Below are 17,819 nucleotides of genomic sequence, written 5' to 3' on the forward strand. Positions count from 1 at the left end.
AAATATATAGATATGCCAGAAATCTTCCATTATTTTTATCTAACCTTTCAATACATCAGCCTATTTCTTCTATTCTGGAACAATTTACTTTTCCATCTAATGGTCAATATTTCTTCAAGCTCAGGGTCTGTGACTGTTACCATGAGAAACTGAAGCTGAATGCTTGAGAGGCATCCTTTGCAGCATTATTTATTTGGAATGTTAATGTTTTACAAACATGATTGCAATTTATTCCTTTTACTGCTTGTTGATATGTATGTGTGGTGGAAAATAAATGTTAATTCAGAAATACAATTTTTTATGTAGTCTACAATCTCCAATAGTTTTCTCCTCCTTGAAAGAGTAAGATGTAGCAAACCTCAGAGAAGATGAATTCAGCTAGATTTCAGACCCATAAGTGATTTACACCAAGCAAAGTTACATACTGCTTATTTTTAAAGGAATGGTTAAAAATACGTTCAATATATTTCAGACAAAAATAAAGAATTACAACTTGCAGTCACAAACAGATCAGACCGAGTTGCATAAGAATAGTTCAGAATAACTTTATAAAAGCAATCTTTATATTTGGGGCAATTCCACAAAAAAAAATAAGTGGATGCCTTTATACAGTATATTCATGGCAACTTTTAATGAAACTGACAAAAAGCATATCAATAACTTTAGTTTAAGAAAACTCAGATAATGGATTTAGCTCTATCCCCTGAATCTGTCCATAATAGTATAATTATAGAATCAGTGAATGAAAGATGCAAGGACTTATTTCACTGCAGCCAAATTAGAATGAAAATCAAAGAAGTCTATTCCATTCTCTCTCTCTCTCTCTCTTTCTCTCTCTCTCTCTCTTTCAGGCAAGGAACAGCACATCAGACTACTTTCCTGTATCTTGAACTGACCACTTTCTTGGGTCTCAATTTTCTCAGAAGGCCAAGAGTCTTCTTAATATCTCAGTTGCAGTTTGTTACTCTTTCAAGATATAGATTAATGATTTACAAAAATGTATGTTTTTCATATCTTCTCAAATCCACTCATTCTTAAAGATCAGATTCAGAAATTTCGTTCAGATGGTAGAGCATGTGAGAAAAAGGTGGTCTGTCATTTTGATTCTGAAAAATAAAAAAAACAAGGAAAGAGAATTAAGTGCTAACTTGTGAGTGCACTAGAATGGCAATTATGAAAAAAAGCCTATAACAAAATAACATTTTAGAGTACTGCACAAAGATGAATTCAAGAGACTATTTTGGCGGGTTGAATCCCGAGTGCCACGTAACAGAGTGAGCGCCTGTTACTTGTCCCAGCTTCTGCCAACCTAGCAGTTCGAAAGCACGTAAAAATGCAAGTAGAAAAATAGGGACCACTACGGTGGGAAGGTAACAGCGTTCCATGTGCCTTTGGCGTCCAGTCATGCCGGCCACATGACCATGGAGATGTCCTCAGACAAGCGCTGGCTCTTTGGCTTTGAAACGGAGATGAGCACTGGCCCCTAGAGTTGGAAACGACTAGCACGCATGTGCGGTGGAACCTTTACCTTTACCTTTATAATGGTGTTATCTAGTAGCAAATGTATTGATAATTTCCTCCCTCCTGGATGTGAAGCCATTTGTAACTGATAGGAAGTCAGAAGGGAAATCCATAACAAAGAATTCTGCTACTAGATGAATGGTCCAAATTTACAAGAAAGATATTTAGCCCTATTCTTAAATAAGTATAATTTAAAATCCAAAGATAAAATGAGCCATTCTAAATCGTGTTTATTTTTTAAAATCCCACATTCCATGTTAAAGATGAATATTTGCCTCTTTTTGGCATTTCGCCATTGACAGAAACTCTTGCTAAGTGATCACAGATACTTGTAATTTAATAAACACTAAGTAGTAACATTTATATGGCTCCTATATATTAGAGTACATGTAGTTGAATAATTACATTTTTTCAATAATAAAACTTCCAGATAACAAATTAGTTATATCCTTAATAGATAGGTAATAGAAAGTCAAAAAATGCCATTTTGTGAGAAACCTTTTCTCTACTGACTTTACAGTCAGGTCCATGAAATCACCAAGAGTTGGATGACTCAATGGAGAATATATTACTTCATTCTTACATCTTTCTTTCATGAAATAGGGTGTACTAACCTCATTCCAACAATGTTGCATAAGATTATAAATGGTATTGGAAGCATGTCTGGGTTTATACAATCGGAGGCCAGCACTGACTTCTTCTACCACCTCAGCATTTGTCCGATTCTCGTAAGGAGTTTTGCCTTCAGAGAATACCTCCCACATCAATACTCCTGAAATAAAGCAAGATGCATAATTCATGAAGAACAGCATAATAATGTCCTCCATTCTGTCTTTCTCTCGAATATCTTAATGTTTTGATCCATTGCTTAAAATAGTCATTTTTTCGGTGAGATTCACAATGTAATCCTATAGATAATAGAGAAAGTTTCATTCAGTTTAAAGGAACTTTCTCCTAAATTAAGATGTAAGGTTGCACATTAGTTAGTCATCCTATTGAAATAATAATAGCAGGCTCCAGATTGTCAACAGATTATGAGTTTGCTTTTGACTATATATTCATATGTTGTTTGTTCACTGTCACTTACTATTACTACACTCCCCCTCCTCCCTAATCCTGCTGTTCTGTGTATTGTGGCAGCATAGGCAGGTGGGATGATGATGAATGGCAGAAACATATGTCAAGAGAATATAATCCTAGCAGGGTCCTCTAAGGGTTGGTGGTCATCCCAGCTGCTTGCTAAAACAAGCAGAACTCTTTATTGAGCAGTGGTGATAGAGGAAGATGCTAGAAGCATATGATCAATTTAGTGACATCATTTCACACTGGCAGGAAAAGGCAATTATCAAACTATTTGTGCATTTCACCAACACCCCCCCCCGCAAGGGTAAACATTATAATGTGAAAGACAATATAGTGCTGGATGATGGCCCCCTCAGGTCAAATGGCACTCAACACACTATTGAGAAAGAGCTGTGGATCTTTCAGGGTACTAATGACTAGATTAAAGCCTTCAGGATGCTTCCATGGAAGAAAAGAAAATCTGAAGCTACAAAGATAGAATTACAACGGGAGCATAAAATGTAAGAAGCATAAACATGGAAAAGCTCCACACAGTGAAGAATCAAATGAATTGCTTACACATTGACATTTTATGCATCAGCAAATCAACACTTTCAGCCAGGAGACTATACTATAGCTAGTCCTCGTTTAGTAACTGACTTCTTTAGCAACTCTTTCAAATTACCACACTGATGAAAAATTAACTTTGGACAGTCCTTTCATTTACAATCTTTGCAGGTAATGTTCAAGTTCCAAGTTAAGCTAAAGTAGAAGCAGAAAGCCAACCAGTTTCCATGATATGATCTTGACCATATACCCAACATTTTCAAGAAGAACATTAGGAATCACTTTGAAGTCCCACATTTCACCAATAAGGAACCATAGGAATCGTAGAATGAATTTGAAGATGTTGTTAAGAAAAGAAACAGCCAAAGACAAAGAAACAAAAAAAGAAGGAAAGAAGAAAGAAAAAGAAAAGAAAAGAATCAAGCCAATTGTCAGAATAAACAATGGAAATTGCCAAGAAGAGAAGAGAAGAGAAGTTCAAAACAAGAAAGACAAAGATCTCAGGAAGAAACTTAACAAAGAGTTTCAGAAAACTGTTAGAAGAGACAAGAAGCTACATTGCAATAATATCTATAAAGACACGATGTAAACAGGCTTGAAAAGGAAAGCCTTCCCAAAAAAATCTCTGAATTCAAGAGTTTCCAACTTGAAATGGTGTGATAAAAGACACCAATGGACAGACAGTAACTGATTCCAAAAAGGTCAAACAAAAATAGAAGGAGTATATTGAGATTCTGTACAATATAGATGTCAACCTCCAAGATACTGAAGAAAATATTCTGTAATTACAAGACCCTCTTATGTTAGAAGATGATGTTAAATCAGCATTCTCCTCCTCCTCATTTGGAAGGCTATGGGAATTAATGGAATATTTATAGAATTGTGGCAAACAACAGAAGAAAAAGATGCAGTAAAGGTTCCAATCAAACTACACTAGCAAATCTAGACAACAACCTAGAGGTCAACAGATTGGCTGAGGTTTGGTCTTTATATCAATAGCAAAGAAATCTGCAAAATATTATAAATAATCCTTAACTTCACATCCTAACAAAACAATGCTTACACGGAAGAGGAGATGCCACATGCTCAATCTGGCTTTAGAAAAGGCTGAGGAACATAAGACATTACTGGATAATTGAGAAAGTCAAAGAATATCAACAAGGTCAGTATGAGTTTATATTTAATTTATGAGAGTATAGAAAGGGCTTTCATTGTGCAGATCATGTGAAACTGCTGAATCTGTTTAAAAACTCTGAAAGATCCTATTGCCCTCATCCAAAAACTATAGAAAGATCAGAAAGCCACAGTGTTGGCACACAAGCTTCATATTGGCAAAAGAGAGAGAAGGATGTGTACACACCCCTTATTTATACAACCTTGTATGTTAAATACATATTGAGGGAAATTAGATTGGAAGAAGCTAACATGGAGATAAAAGTGGAGGAATATCTGCATGATGCTGATGACACTATTTTGATAACTGAAAATGCAAATGATCTGCAAGTTCCAATAATGAAATAAAGGAATACAGTGAAAAAAGGGAATTAAAATTATATATATAGATGGCCAAAATAATGACAACAGGTGCAATTAATAAGAAAGCTGCTAAAATGGTGGGATAGCTTATGCCTCAAAGTAGTGCTTAGTAGAATAGAAATGAAGGCCTGGAAATGATACTCAGATGTTATTCTGTATATACATACTTTTAGGTATTCTATACTACATAATCACAATTGTGCAGGAAATATATTTCTCTATGACATTATGTGAATCTGAACTTTGAAAATCCAAGACAGGAAGATTTCTGACAAGTTTGATGTTGGGAAATACTTTCGAGAACCCCACAGATAGCCAAGACAACAAACAAATCATTGAACAAATTAATTCCACAGTTCTCACTCAGGGCACAAATGAACAGGTTCAAATTGTCATATTTTTGAACATATTGTGCAAAGAAAAAGCTCTTGGGAAAAGTCTATAGTCTTGGGTGAATTGGAAGGAAAGAAAGAAAATGATAACCAAGGTGGATAGACTCAATAACAATGGCAATGAATGGCAATTTAGAAAAATAAAATAAAGAACAGCACTGATTCATTTGAACAACCTCCTATGTTCTTTTCTTAATTTGAATCAAAATTTGTCAATGTGAATCAACCTGATAAATGGCTGGCTTCAAAAGAGCTCATCTAAAAGAGGAAAGGTGAAAGAATGAGAAACAAAAAGAATCTGAACTGTCCTTGAAATGTAAAATGCTCTTCTTCTGATTGACTGGAAATAGCAAACCAGATTATTTGGGATACTTGTAAACTTATCACAGTTAGGTTGATTTTTATTCAATTTTCAGCATGCAAATTTTTTAAAACAAAAATCTTAATTGAAACAGAAAGTTCTTTAGATATATCTTGAACAAACAGTCCCTGTATACCTAGTAAAAATATGAAATGGACTGAGAAGGGTGAAGCAGAAAATCCCCTTTTATGCCAATCATGTGATGTGGTGTGATAATAAACTATGGAAGGATCTCATGTTTTGTGAATTTTTTGTTACTCTATGTCTTCACAAAATTCTAAAGATAAATATGGCTTTAGATACTTTACACTTAAAAAAAAGATATTGAAATATTTTTAGAGATCATCTAAGACAAAAATGTGGTCGAATTTCTTGTCCTGTTAAGACAAACAACGAACAGTTTTTTAACCACAAGACCTTGAAGCAATTATGTGACTAGATATTTGTTGTTTAAGACTCTTACCAAATGACCATACATCCGACTTGGTGCTATAGCGATTATAGGAAAAAACCTCTGGTGCTGACCACCTGATGGGGAATTTAGTACCCATGGAACTGGTATATTGATCATCAAGAACATACCTAAAAGGGATAAACTTGTTTAAAGTCATTAACTGGTAATTCTAATGTTATAGCTCATGCATGGAAAACAAAAGATTCAAATCTCAGAATCCTATTGAACCATTAATTTGAAACCATGAGTTATAATGACACAGGACGCTCTACCTTTTTATATACCTGATCCACCAGTAGTAATAGAACAGGAATATATATACCCAGATTGCAAGTTACACAGATTGATTGTCATTCCATGTTATCAAACACTAACCATTCTATAGACATGCTTCTCTTTAACTGTCAGTTCTATGGAAGCTATTGAAATAAGACAGACGGCTTGTTGTTATACTACAACCAATGCCATCATTGATTTTATGAGTAGCGCTATTCTTTCACACTCTCCTCTTTAGAAAAGCAGTAATGTCTGTGGAAAGAAACTGACTTCAGATTACCAATAAAATATAATTGGAATGTGTCTGGCTGGCAAGTGATAGAAAGGTGTTTGCAAAGAAGGAAATGATACTAGAGAAGTATGCATGATAGGATGTTGGGTGTTTCAGTGAATGGAACTCAAAGGTGAACTCCAATAACATCCTGTGCAGAACTACTACCAGCATAACTATGAGCAGAAAATTTCTTTTCCCTAATGTAGTCCCTTGGGCACCTTCCAAATCTGATTTGCAAGTTTTATGGGAAAAGAAATTGTATTGAAATGGCAGGGGAACTAGTGCCCCACTAAGCAAGCAGAGCTGCTATACAATATAGCACTCCAAATATGAGTTATAGTTGCCTTCTTCAATGTAGTAGTGCCCTATAGATGGGTTTGGTTTTGAATGTTGGGAATTACAGTCCTAATCCATCTGAAGAAGGCCTGGTTGGGAAAGGCTGTACTATGAACCTTACTGTCTTCATTCATACAAGTTACAGATTTGCAAAGGTGAACAGTGGGAAAATTCAAATGATAAAGTAATACAAAAATGCATCGAGATACTTTAGTTCTCTTAATCTGGCTGTCAAGAAAGGAGTAGGTTAAAGAAATTGCAGCAGAAACAGCAGAAATGAGCTTTAGAAGCATTTGCCAATCCAATAAATTTGAATTGGGTTAGGTTGGATATAATTCAAAAACTGTAGTGGATTTCCACTTATCAACTATAGGGTTAATAATGTATAAGAGATCTATATTACCGTGACATTCCAAAATCTGATACTTTGACAACTTGAAATTCGCCCACCAAACAGTTCCGAGCAGCCTGTGGGAAAGAAAAGAAAGAATATATTTGTAGAGAAAATATGAGCCACATTGTACAATACTCACATTTATTGCTGACTGAAAACCCTTTATGAACTTCTGGCAAACAGAAAAAAAATGAATTTCATGAGTGACCAGGATATGAATGACCATGAACAGGGTATGCTGATCCAGGGGTGGGTACAATTGGTACATAAGATGAACCTGTGCAAAGGGCCTCTAATTCATGGCTGCCATCTGCTTTTTGAATAGCAGCCATAAGTCTAGAAGATTTTGTAAACAGAGCTCTGGCTTTGTTTGAGACAATGCTATCCTATTCTGAACCAGATGGAAAAAATCTCTGGATCCAGGAAGTCCCATAATCCACAGGGACTCAATTATATGTAGGTTGACTCTGAACCTGTTTTCTTCTATCCAGTCCTTTATAATCCCCTCCATCTAGACTCTGCAGACAGAACCTTAGTGTGATATGATATATGATATCATACCCAATAACAATAAAAAATTAGCAAACCACAAAGACATTAAATTTACATCACATCACATCAAAACTAGTGGGCACTACAAAACCAGACAAAATCAATAAAAATTTTAATACTCTCACATAGAAGGAATAATCATAAATATTGCACAATCCCCACTATTGTACACTGTTTGTCCAAACACTGAAAGTCTTCTTACGTTAAAATTTAAAGATAATGGCATAATTTCATTTTATACTGACTTTTTATCTTACAGATTTATTTGCAGGGAAAACAGATGTGATTCAAACATACCAGATCTCTATGAATGACAGATGCCTCTTCAAGATAAGCCATTCCCTCACAAACATCTTGACACATTCCAAGAAGTTCTTCCTTTGATAAGCTTCCACGTTGCCTCTTCAGGTAATCAGATAAACATCCCAACTCCATGAACTCAAATACTAGACATATAGGAGAATTCTGCATGCATACCCCATGTAACTGGACCAGTTTGGGATGAGATAGTTTCCTGATCATGCAAAAAGATAAATCAGATAGAAATTTTCAACAGAAAATAAGGAAGAATACCACAAAAGAAGAAACCCAGATATATAACTGATATGCTAAGAAATAAAAAAAGTGCATAGTATGATTAATGGAAAAACCATGCTACATTTCCCTCATTCATTATGGATAATTCTTGAAATGGAAACCAATTGTGAAGTTACTGCTTTCACATATATATAAAATTCCACTGACATTTTTTATTTTCTGAAAAATACGAATCTTGTTAAATATGTGTCCATAGAATCATCAGGAATAAAGTTCACCTCAAAGAAAAAATAATTTTCTTAAAACCTAATTAAAAACTGTATTAGAGATTAGATTCTGTAGAACTTGTAGCAGTACAGCTGCTTCAAGAAAGATCCCAATTGTTTAATGCCTGATTGTGCCAATCATGTTTGTGAGACATAGCAAACAGTAAGATTTTTTAAAATAACAAAGCAGTCATATTTTAAAAGTTTCTTTGTGTGTACCAGTGATAGAAATTATTTACTACTTCAAAAATAAGGTAAAGGTAAAGGTTCCCCCGCACATGCGTGCTAGTCGTTTCTGACTCTAGGGGCCGGTGCTCATCTCCGTTTCAAAGCCGAAGAGCCAGCGCTTGTCCGAGGACGTCTCCGTGGTCATGTGGCCGGCATGACTAGACACCAAAGGCGCACGGAACGCTGTTACCTTCCCACCGTAATGGTCCCTATTTTTCTACTTGCATTTTTACGTGCTTTCGAACTGCTAGGTTGGCAGAAGCTGGGACGAGTAACAGGCGCTCACTCTGCTACACGGCACTCGGGATTTGACCCACCAAACTGCCGACCTTCCGATCGACAAGTTCAGCGTCCTAACCCACTGAGCCACCGTGTCCCTTGGACTTCAAAAATAGTACATAGCAAAAATTCTGAAGTATAAAGGAACACTCAAACAATCCAAAAACTGACTACCATTATTTAATGCACATTGCTTTAGAAGCTTTATGCCATTAGAATTGCCTAATATTAAAAATGCCTGTTGTCAGCTTGAGACTAAGAAACACTATGCATTTGCTAATATTTATTCATACAAACATCGGCACATAACTGTAGACAACAACATTCATTTGATAATTCTAATTCTTCCAGTAAATATTTATAGAAGAGATGTGTTGATCAAATGATATATTTTAATTTCATCCATGATGCACAACATTCAGTGTTGCTTTGAATAAATAAGTTGGAAGAAGATTCTAAATTTAATTATAAAAATGATAAAAAAAAATGTTGTCCCGCTTATCAAAATTATTTAAAATAAATAATAATGTGAGCCACCCAAAGTGATTAAAACTCATGTCATTGCATTATTCATTGTATAAATAAAATGGGAGTTAAGTAGGTATTTTTACTGCTTACATCATGACTTGGGCCTCTTCAATAAAGTCTTCTTCTGACATTGTTCCTGTGCGAATTGTCTTTATAGCCACTTTCATCCGATCAAGCCAGTAACCAAGATGAACCACCCCAAACTCGCCAACACCGATCTCCTTTTCAAATGTTAGTTCTTGCGGATTAATAATCCATTTACCTAGGAAAAAGCAAAAGAAAAACAATCTTGTTTTTGTCCAATAAATAATAATTGATATATAATCAATAGTGCCAGTGTTTGTGTATGTGGAAAGAACTTGGTCAGGAATCCTTCATGTAATCATTTCCTCCTCTAATACTCCACACCCTTACTCCCAGTCACAGAAACAAAGAGAATTTGTGATTGCCTTATTTGCCCTTATTTAAATTTTAAAGAAAGGAAGTGTGAGTTTTACTTTCATTTTGTCTCAAAACCAAAAAATTACAAGACCCTTTAACAAAACATCTAGTTTACTTACCATAACTTAATCCAGCTGTAACAGGAGCTTTTTCTCTCCAGGAGGAAACAGCATACCTCAACCGAGTAACAAGACCTGTGTTTTGAAGAAATGTACAAATACATTAAAAAAGACTCAAAAGTAAGAGTCAGTACCAATAAAGGAGAATATTTTAACTCAGGATTGAAATGAGGTTTTCTTGGCATTCTCTGAGCTTGGTTGTTTTCTTGCAGGCATTTCATTAGCCAAACTAGGTAACATCATCAGGTTACTGATGTACAGTGATGTTTGCAAGAAAATAACCAAGCCCAGAGAGCACCAAGGACCCCTCATAAGTGCCAGCTTTTGGTAGCTTAGAAAAGATGATGGCCATAAAAATAGAATTATGGAGATGCACTATAAGAATGCATTTTAGAGTCAAATATAGAAATAAGAAGTTACTAATGTGACACTTCAATAAAGTATACCCAAACAGTTTTCCTATTATATGTGAAAATTTTCAGGAAGGTCTGTGATGTTTTGAGTATAGCCACTTTGAGCATGTACCTGAACATGCTGAGCATTTTATATTAAATTTGTCCCAGAATATTCAAAAAGGCAAAGAATTGTCATTTATTTATATAGAATCTTTCTCGTCAATATAATTCAAAGTTATACTTCATAGGAGCACATATAAAGAGAAAGCAACTATAGGTTTCCTGCAAAAGAGATCCAGAATTCAGGAAACATTCAGCATTTTATGATATTAAGCAACTTGATATTAATTTATCACAAGAATTATTAAATTATTTATTATTATTATTATTATTATTATTATTATTATTATTATTATTTATTAAAGAATTATTTAAAACATCAGATGTTGGGGTAATTTTTCCTTCCATTTTTAAGATGTTAGAATCTTAGACTTAAGTTATCTGCATCTTCTTACCTTTCTTGTCTCAACTTACCTCCTGCATTATACTGGTGGTAATTGATCAGTTCTGGGATATAATCAAAAATATGTTTCTCTGCCAGGTAATACCTCTTGGGCTTGTCACTGGTCTCCTTGATGTGATAGTGCTTTATAACAGGGCTGTTGTCATTGCTAAAAAGACAGCAAATATACCTCTTTAAAATAATGTAAAAACTACTAAAATTTCCAGGTAGGGCAAAATGAGCAATGATTCATGAAGCATCAATCCAGTTCAGGTTTGAACCATAGAATAAATATTATGACCACTTTATTAGGGTCCTGCTACCTGTATAGTTCCACAGTACATTAACAATATTTTTTTCTTCTTTTCATGTTATGTTTCTTCAAACAAGTACCAGAATGCCACACTTTGGAAAGTCTAAACTGGGAGACTAATTTGGCCAGGATATATATAAGTTCTACCATTCCTTCAAAATGACGATATAAAACAAATATCCTTTTATCTTTTCCTCTGATTTTGAAAGAATATAATCTTGGAATTAGGGAAAAACAACAAAGGATCTGTGTAGAAAATCTATTGGGCATTATTAAATGTCTCTGAAAAGCCAGACTTTACATCTTTAGGAAAATGAAAACAATACAGAAAATTAAAACTGTAATTCTTTATTTAGACTGAAACTATCAAGCTTCGACTTTGGAAAAATTAAAGAACATTTAATTAAATGAATACATCAACGGTATCATATTCTATTATTTTATCAAAAATATGAAGACTATATAAATAGTCAGAAGAGATAGAAACATGCAATTTTGTTTGCTGAGATTATTATTTTATGAATCAATAATTCTGACAATTGGTTTTCAGGGAAATATGTAAATTGTTTATTGTGTGGTGTGGTGGCCTAGTGCTGAAGACACTTGCCTCCCACATGGAAGGTTAAGAGATCAATCCCAGGTAATGATAGATGCTGCAAACTCCATATAGGTGTCAGGAAGGGTATCTGGTCATGCGAATGATGAGTTCCATCTAGTCGCCCCAACCCTACTCCCAAATTAAGGGATTAAAAAGGTAAAAGTAAAGGTTCCCCCGCACATGCGTGCTAGTCGTTTCCGACTCTAGGGGCCGGTGCTTATCTCCGTTTCAAAACCGAAGAGCCAGCGCTTGTCCAAGGATGTCTCCGTGGTCATGTGGCTGGCATGACTGGATGCCAAAGACACACAGAACGCTGTTACCTTCCCACCGTAGTGGTCCCTATTTTTCTACTTGCATTTTTACGTGCTTTCGAACTTCTAGGTTGGCAGAAGCTGGGACGAGTAACAGGTGCTCACTCTGTTATGCGGCACTCGGGATTCGACCCGCCAAACTGCCGACCTTCTGATCGACAAGCTCAGCGTCCTAACCCACTGAGCCATCGCGTCCCCCCATTAAGGGATTATAGGGTTGTAAAAAGGAAGTTTTTATGTAAGTTGTTTATTGTTGCAGCAACACTAAAATTCTGTTCTGCCTTCTGTTAGTGTTGAGAAATTAATGTTGAAAACAAATGTATGTTTATCTGAGTGATAACCTCCTATATTCATCCATCAGTTAATCAGATCAACTCTTCCCAAGTGCCATCACTCAAGGATTGTCACCTGATGAGGCCTTGGAAGGGGGTCCATTTTGAATTGCCATTGACAATCCTTGAAACTCTTTGGCAGGTTTGGTTACCTTGATCCATCTTGGGCTTTAGGAATATTGTGGGGAAAAAAACCTACCTGTTTCATGTGTTGGAATTGTAAAGTAGAACTCACTGGTGCAGGACATTTGTATGTTTTGGTTTTTATTTCTTCATGCTCTTTTAAATGTATTTGGGATTAGGGGCCCAGATTCTTAGGGAATAAGCAGCAGACAAGCAGACAGGGCAAATGAATAATCCAGAGGGCAGCAAGAATACCAATAGCCTAGTAATAGTAGTATATTCCAGTTGCAGAACTTTAGCACATCATTTATTAGAAAGTGTATTAATAACAAAGTCAGGATATTAGAGAGAACATCTATTTTTATTTTATTTTGAAATATCAAATTATGCTAAAGGGCATTTGCCACAATAATTGTGTAAAACCAAGATGAAGATGAACTACTATTGTGAAGAGAAGGCTCTCCTATAGATGTCATGAAGAAGCCGTATATTACAGTAAATTATTTTTTATTTTCAATGCCTGACAAAGTTTTATTGAATATTATTTTTGTATTAAAATGATTTTTTTTAAAAAAATGCCATTTTTCCTAAGATTTAGCTTACCTTAATGCTTTTGTGAAGACAGAGACTGTATAGGTGCCAGGTTGCCTTGAGTCTCTCACCATAAAAGCTCCTTCTTTATCCTGCAGAAATATGAAAAAGACCAGTTTTAAAGTCTGAAATGCTATGTAAGCATTCATTCATTCATTCATTCCAGTCATGGCAACTTCTGGACAAGTCCATGCAATCCTTTTGGCAACATTTTTTTCAGTAGTTAGTTTGTTATAGCCTTCTGCTGAGAGTGTGACTTGCCCAAAGTTACCTAGCTGTCTTTGTGCCTAACGTAGGACTAGAATTTGGATTTTCACCTTAACTGCTAGATCAAACTGGCTTGCAGTGACCAAATGTATCCATTGCTAATCATATAATAAAGGCATTTATACTTCATGCTTGTACACATACAGTACATCCCTATGCAATTTGCCTAAAGGAAAAAAAAAACAAAAATGCAAGGAAGCCAGAAAATGAGAAGATGACTAATAAGGAACAGACCAAACACCACCATAACCAACCAATTCAAATTAAACAATTTTAACCACTTCAATTCAAACTTACTATTCGATTTCTTCATTACATTACTGAATGTTAGTTTCCTATATGCCCAAGTAGGTGAAGCAAGAATTGATTTAAGTATGGTAAAATGCGAGTACTACCTAAAGGGATTTACCTTACCTCTTCCCTGAGCATTGCTTCTGCTTTGGTTCTGCTGATATTCTTGTTGTACCAACTGCAACGGTTAAGTACAAAGAAAAACATATTGTGTGTCAAATGGAACCAATCCATAAACAGCATTAATATTTGGCAGAAAAACATTTTTGTAGATTCTGGTAGTCCTCAAGTTATGATGGTAATTGGAGCCCGAATTTCCAATTGCTAAGCAATGTGGTCATAAAGCACGACCACAGTGATTAGTGATATGAATGCCAGCAGTCCCCATTGTCATTGTTAACTGAATCCAACCAGTCACAATTCAAGGACCATACCGATTTAAGCCACCCCTGTTTTGGTTCCCCCCCAGTCCAGAGCTTTGGGAAGGTGAGGGACTGCCTCCTCTTGAACTCTCCCATCTCTGTCCTTCTGGCCAACCTGCACACCAACACTCCTTGGCAGTGATGCAAGGCTGAATTAGAAGCCTGGGGCCTGAATTAGATGCCTGGCAATATCAGCCAATCACTGTTACCTCCAGGCCTCTTAACTTCTGCCCCAGCATCACCAGTCCACTCCTGCTGCTGAGAAGCCCATGGCACAATCAGCAGCTCCAGTACTACAGTGCAAAGCACCAGGTGCTCCAACCATCCTGCCTCTGTAGACCCTGACACCTCCAGCTGAGCTTCACCATCTCTTTCTTTCAGCTGCTGACAAGGCATATGCCTGGCCTTATGCGAGGCAGCTGCTTGCTGTGGCAGGTCTTCTTCCTGAAGCCATTTGTGCCTTTGGAGGCCTTCCAAAGCATTGCATGATTTGGAGAAGGGTGGGCAGAGCCTTCTTGCAAGCTTTTTGGAAGGCCTTCTCAGCAATAAGTGTAAGAAGAAGGGGAAGGGAAGGGAAGGGAAGGGAAGGGAAGGGAAGGGAGACTGAGATTTCCATTTCATTCTATGAACTCAAGGAAGAACTTTAATCTAATCTAACATTGCTTGGGAGTTCTGATTAGCTAACATTTTTCTCTATGCTTTTGAATGCAATTATCAGTTTATTTTTCTAATAAAAATTGAATTGACATCTTAATGTGAAGATTTAAAAATTACATAATTCAAAGTTTCAGTTATAACTTGTTAATGATATTACATACAAAGAAGCAACAAATTCTTACTTATATATTTGAAGATTATCTGGTGATTTTTCTACTATGTAGCTGCTTGGCACATATCCTCCATGCCTGCAACAAATAAGTTGTCATGTTATTAAAAGATGAGAAACTTCAGTATATGACTTGATTAAAGTTGTCTATTAGAGCAGAATATATGATACCAAACCTTCTGCTAATGAAATTAATGAGTAAATAGCACCATCCCTTACTGAATACAGAAAATAAAACTTTCAACTTTATTTCAAAACATTTTATTATTTTGTGTATGACGTGTAATACATGGACTTGCAATATATATTAACATTTAATCTAGATTAGTAAAAGACAATAAAACATAAATGTTACAAAGATCTATGTCCAAATACCAATGTCTAGGACATCTAAAGAAAAACACAGCAGAACATATATAAGTATCTTATTCATCGTGGACTATACTTAAAGTATGGTGCAGTAATCTGAGACAGGAAAGCAAAATGAATAAGAAACTTACAGCATATGGGAAAAATGTAATGTAGGAGGGAATTAGAACATACATTTTTTAAAAAAAGAAAAGTTGTTTTTTCTACAAACCTACCCATTCTTATCCTGAACCAACCACCAATGGACTTCAGAATTATCAATTACATAATATTCCTCATGGCATCGTAATGTCAGTTCCCGAGAATTCTGAGCAATATAATCATAAATGGCAACTACTGAAGATTCCTTGCTATCCAGTGATGATTTCTGTTTTTTTTAAAAAAAAAGAACTATTAAATGCAGAAAATGAATGCAACAAATATTTGATTACATATATAGTATGCCAGCTTTGTCAAATCTTATATTTCAAAACTGGGAGATTTCTAGAATTCTAGAACTAAGGAGAAATTTCCTGACAGTTAGAACAATTAATCAGTGAAACAACCTGCCTCCAGAAATTGTGAATGCTCCAACATGGAAGTTTTTAAGAAGACACTGGACAATCATTTGTCTGAAATGGTATGGGGCTTCCTGCCTGAGCAGGGGGTTGGACTAGAAGACCTCTAAGGTCCCTTCCAACTATTATTATTGTTGTTGTTGTTGTTGTTGTTTGTAATATTAATACCATAGGCATACTAGCCTTTTAAAATTTATTGTTTATTTATTTGTGTGCTGTTTTTATTATTTTTACAAATAATTTAAAATGGTGAATATATATTTCTCTTTCTATTTTACCCATAAGAATCCTGTGAGGTAGGTTGGCCTGAGAAAGAGTAAAGTAAAGCCCAAAGTCACCCAGCTGCCTTTCATGGGTATGGTAGAACATGAACTTACAGTCTCCCACTTTCTATCCTGATGCCTTAACCACTAGACCAAACTAGCTCAATATTGGCCTTTTATTTATAAATAGATACTGAACTTGAATAAATGAGCCCTACATTTTTTACCAAATTGGGCTTTAGTTGCTGTATTCTTAGAAAGTAATAAGAGAAAGTATCATGTGGGATCATGCAAATGACGGATATTGAAATATGGTCACCACAAATTGCAGACCTATTACCTGTACTAAAAAGTTTGACTAGAGATGTTACAAAAAAAATTGCAATCATTAAGCCACATTTTAGACGTAAAATTTGTTGTAACATTTCAAAAACTGAATTTCAGGCTTCATGACATCAATGCCATACATATAATGGCTCTTCCATATGTACTATCCACATCTTGATACTCACCATGTTATTCTCCGGTGTAGGCGGAAGAGGTTTACTAGAGGCTAGGAAAAAAAAAACATATGAAATCAACATGACTTGTGTGCATACCAAACAGAAAAAAAGAAAAGAAAATGGGAGCTTTATGAAGTCAAGTGTTTTCAAGGACTACAGAGTAACTGTATATTGATTGTTCTCTATATTTTTTAATCAAAGGCTGAGGTAGAACATCTTCAATGACCCAGGGAATGGGTAAAATACTAGATCAAGTATCATGACTAGAAAATATAAGCAAACAGATCTCACTTTTTGCTAAGAAATAACTTTAGGAAATGAACACTTGACTCCATCTAAACTACATCTGCAAGTTCTGCCAAGTACACAATTAACCACAGCAAACTTATAAGTATGCCAAATTAAATAGAAAAGAAATACAATTTACAAATAGAAATACAATTCACAAAAAGTGTTTTGTTTCTCAGAGCTATATTTTTCTTTGGACCTAGTGTTTTCTCTCTTCTTTACAGTACGTGTGATTCAGTGGCGTCGTGATAAAGTTTTCATATATATGCAAGAAGATCTGTCTTTAATCCAAAAACCTACAGTACATCGCTGTACAATGTGTAGGGAATGCAACTTTATTAACTGGGCAGCCATTTATTTGGAGTAGGATCTGGCAATGGCCACAACAGCAACCCACAATCAGGACATGAGTGATAAGAGGATAAGAGTATTGCCCTTAAACACAGAGGCCAGAGCAAAGGAAGTGAAGCTTGTGCACCAGAAAGAAAAAACACTCACAGATTCTAATGAATCCAAAAGTGAAACCTAGTGCTTAAAAGAGATAATCTTCAATACATATTTTACTTATTTAAGATATATAATTAATGCATAGGACTGCATATCAGCTAACAGTACCATCCACATATGTTCTAAACAGTGACTGCCTCACAAACACAGTGCAAGAAGCACAAGAAAATAATTCTAAGTGGGTTTTTTAACATTACACATTGCTTTGCACCATATTATGGAGAAGTTAAGTATTTAG

General features: G+C 35.4%; 1 protein-coding gene across 1 annotated transcript in view; it reads right to left on the minus strand.

Moving 5' to 3' along the window:
* Positions 1-957: 957 nt before the first annotated feature.
* Positions 958-17,819, minus strand: part of ITK (IL2 inducible T cell kinase) — a 40,583-nt gene continuing 23,721 nt past the window's right edge. The window contains exons 5-17 of the mRNA XM_083353557.1: positions 16,796-16,836; positions 15,679-15,830; positions 15,108-15,173; positions 13,970-14,024; positions 13,301-13,380; positions 11,053-11,189; positions 10,124-10,198; positions 9,654-9,825; positions 8,023-8,239; positions 7,183-7,247; positions 5,903-6,021; positions 2,136-2,293; positions 958-1,106 (exon numbers count right to left, since the gene is read on the minus strand). Of these exons, the coding sequence (XP_083209683.1) occupies positions 1,035-1,106; positions 2,136-2,293; positions 5,903-6,021; positions 7,183-7,247; positions 8,023-8,239; positions 9,654-9,825; positions 10,124-10,198; positions 11,053-11,189; positions 13,301-13,380; positions 13,970-14,024; positions 15,108-15,173; positions 15,679-15,830; positions 16,796-16,836 (1,409 nt within the window). The 3' untranslated portion in view covers positions 958-1,034. The remainder of the gene's footprint in view (positions 1,107-2,135; positions 2,294-5,902; positions 6,022-7,182; positions 7,248-8,022; positions 8,240-9,653; positions 9,826-10,123; positions 10,199-11,052; positions 11,190-13,300; positions 13,381-13,969; positions 14,025-15,107; positions 15,174-15,678; positions 15,831-16,795; positions 16,837-17,819) is intronic.

The sequence above is a fragment of the Vipera ursinii genome (assembly GCF_947247035.1).
Source record: "Vipera ursinii genome assembly, chromosome: 2".
Taxonomy (NCBI): domain Eukaryota; kingdom Metazoa; phylum Chordata; class Lepidosauria; order Squamata; family Viperidae; genus Vipera; species Vipera ursinii.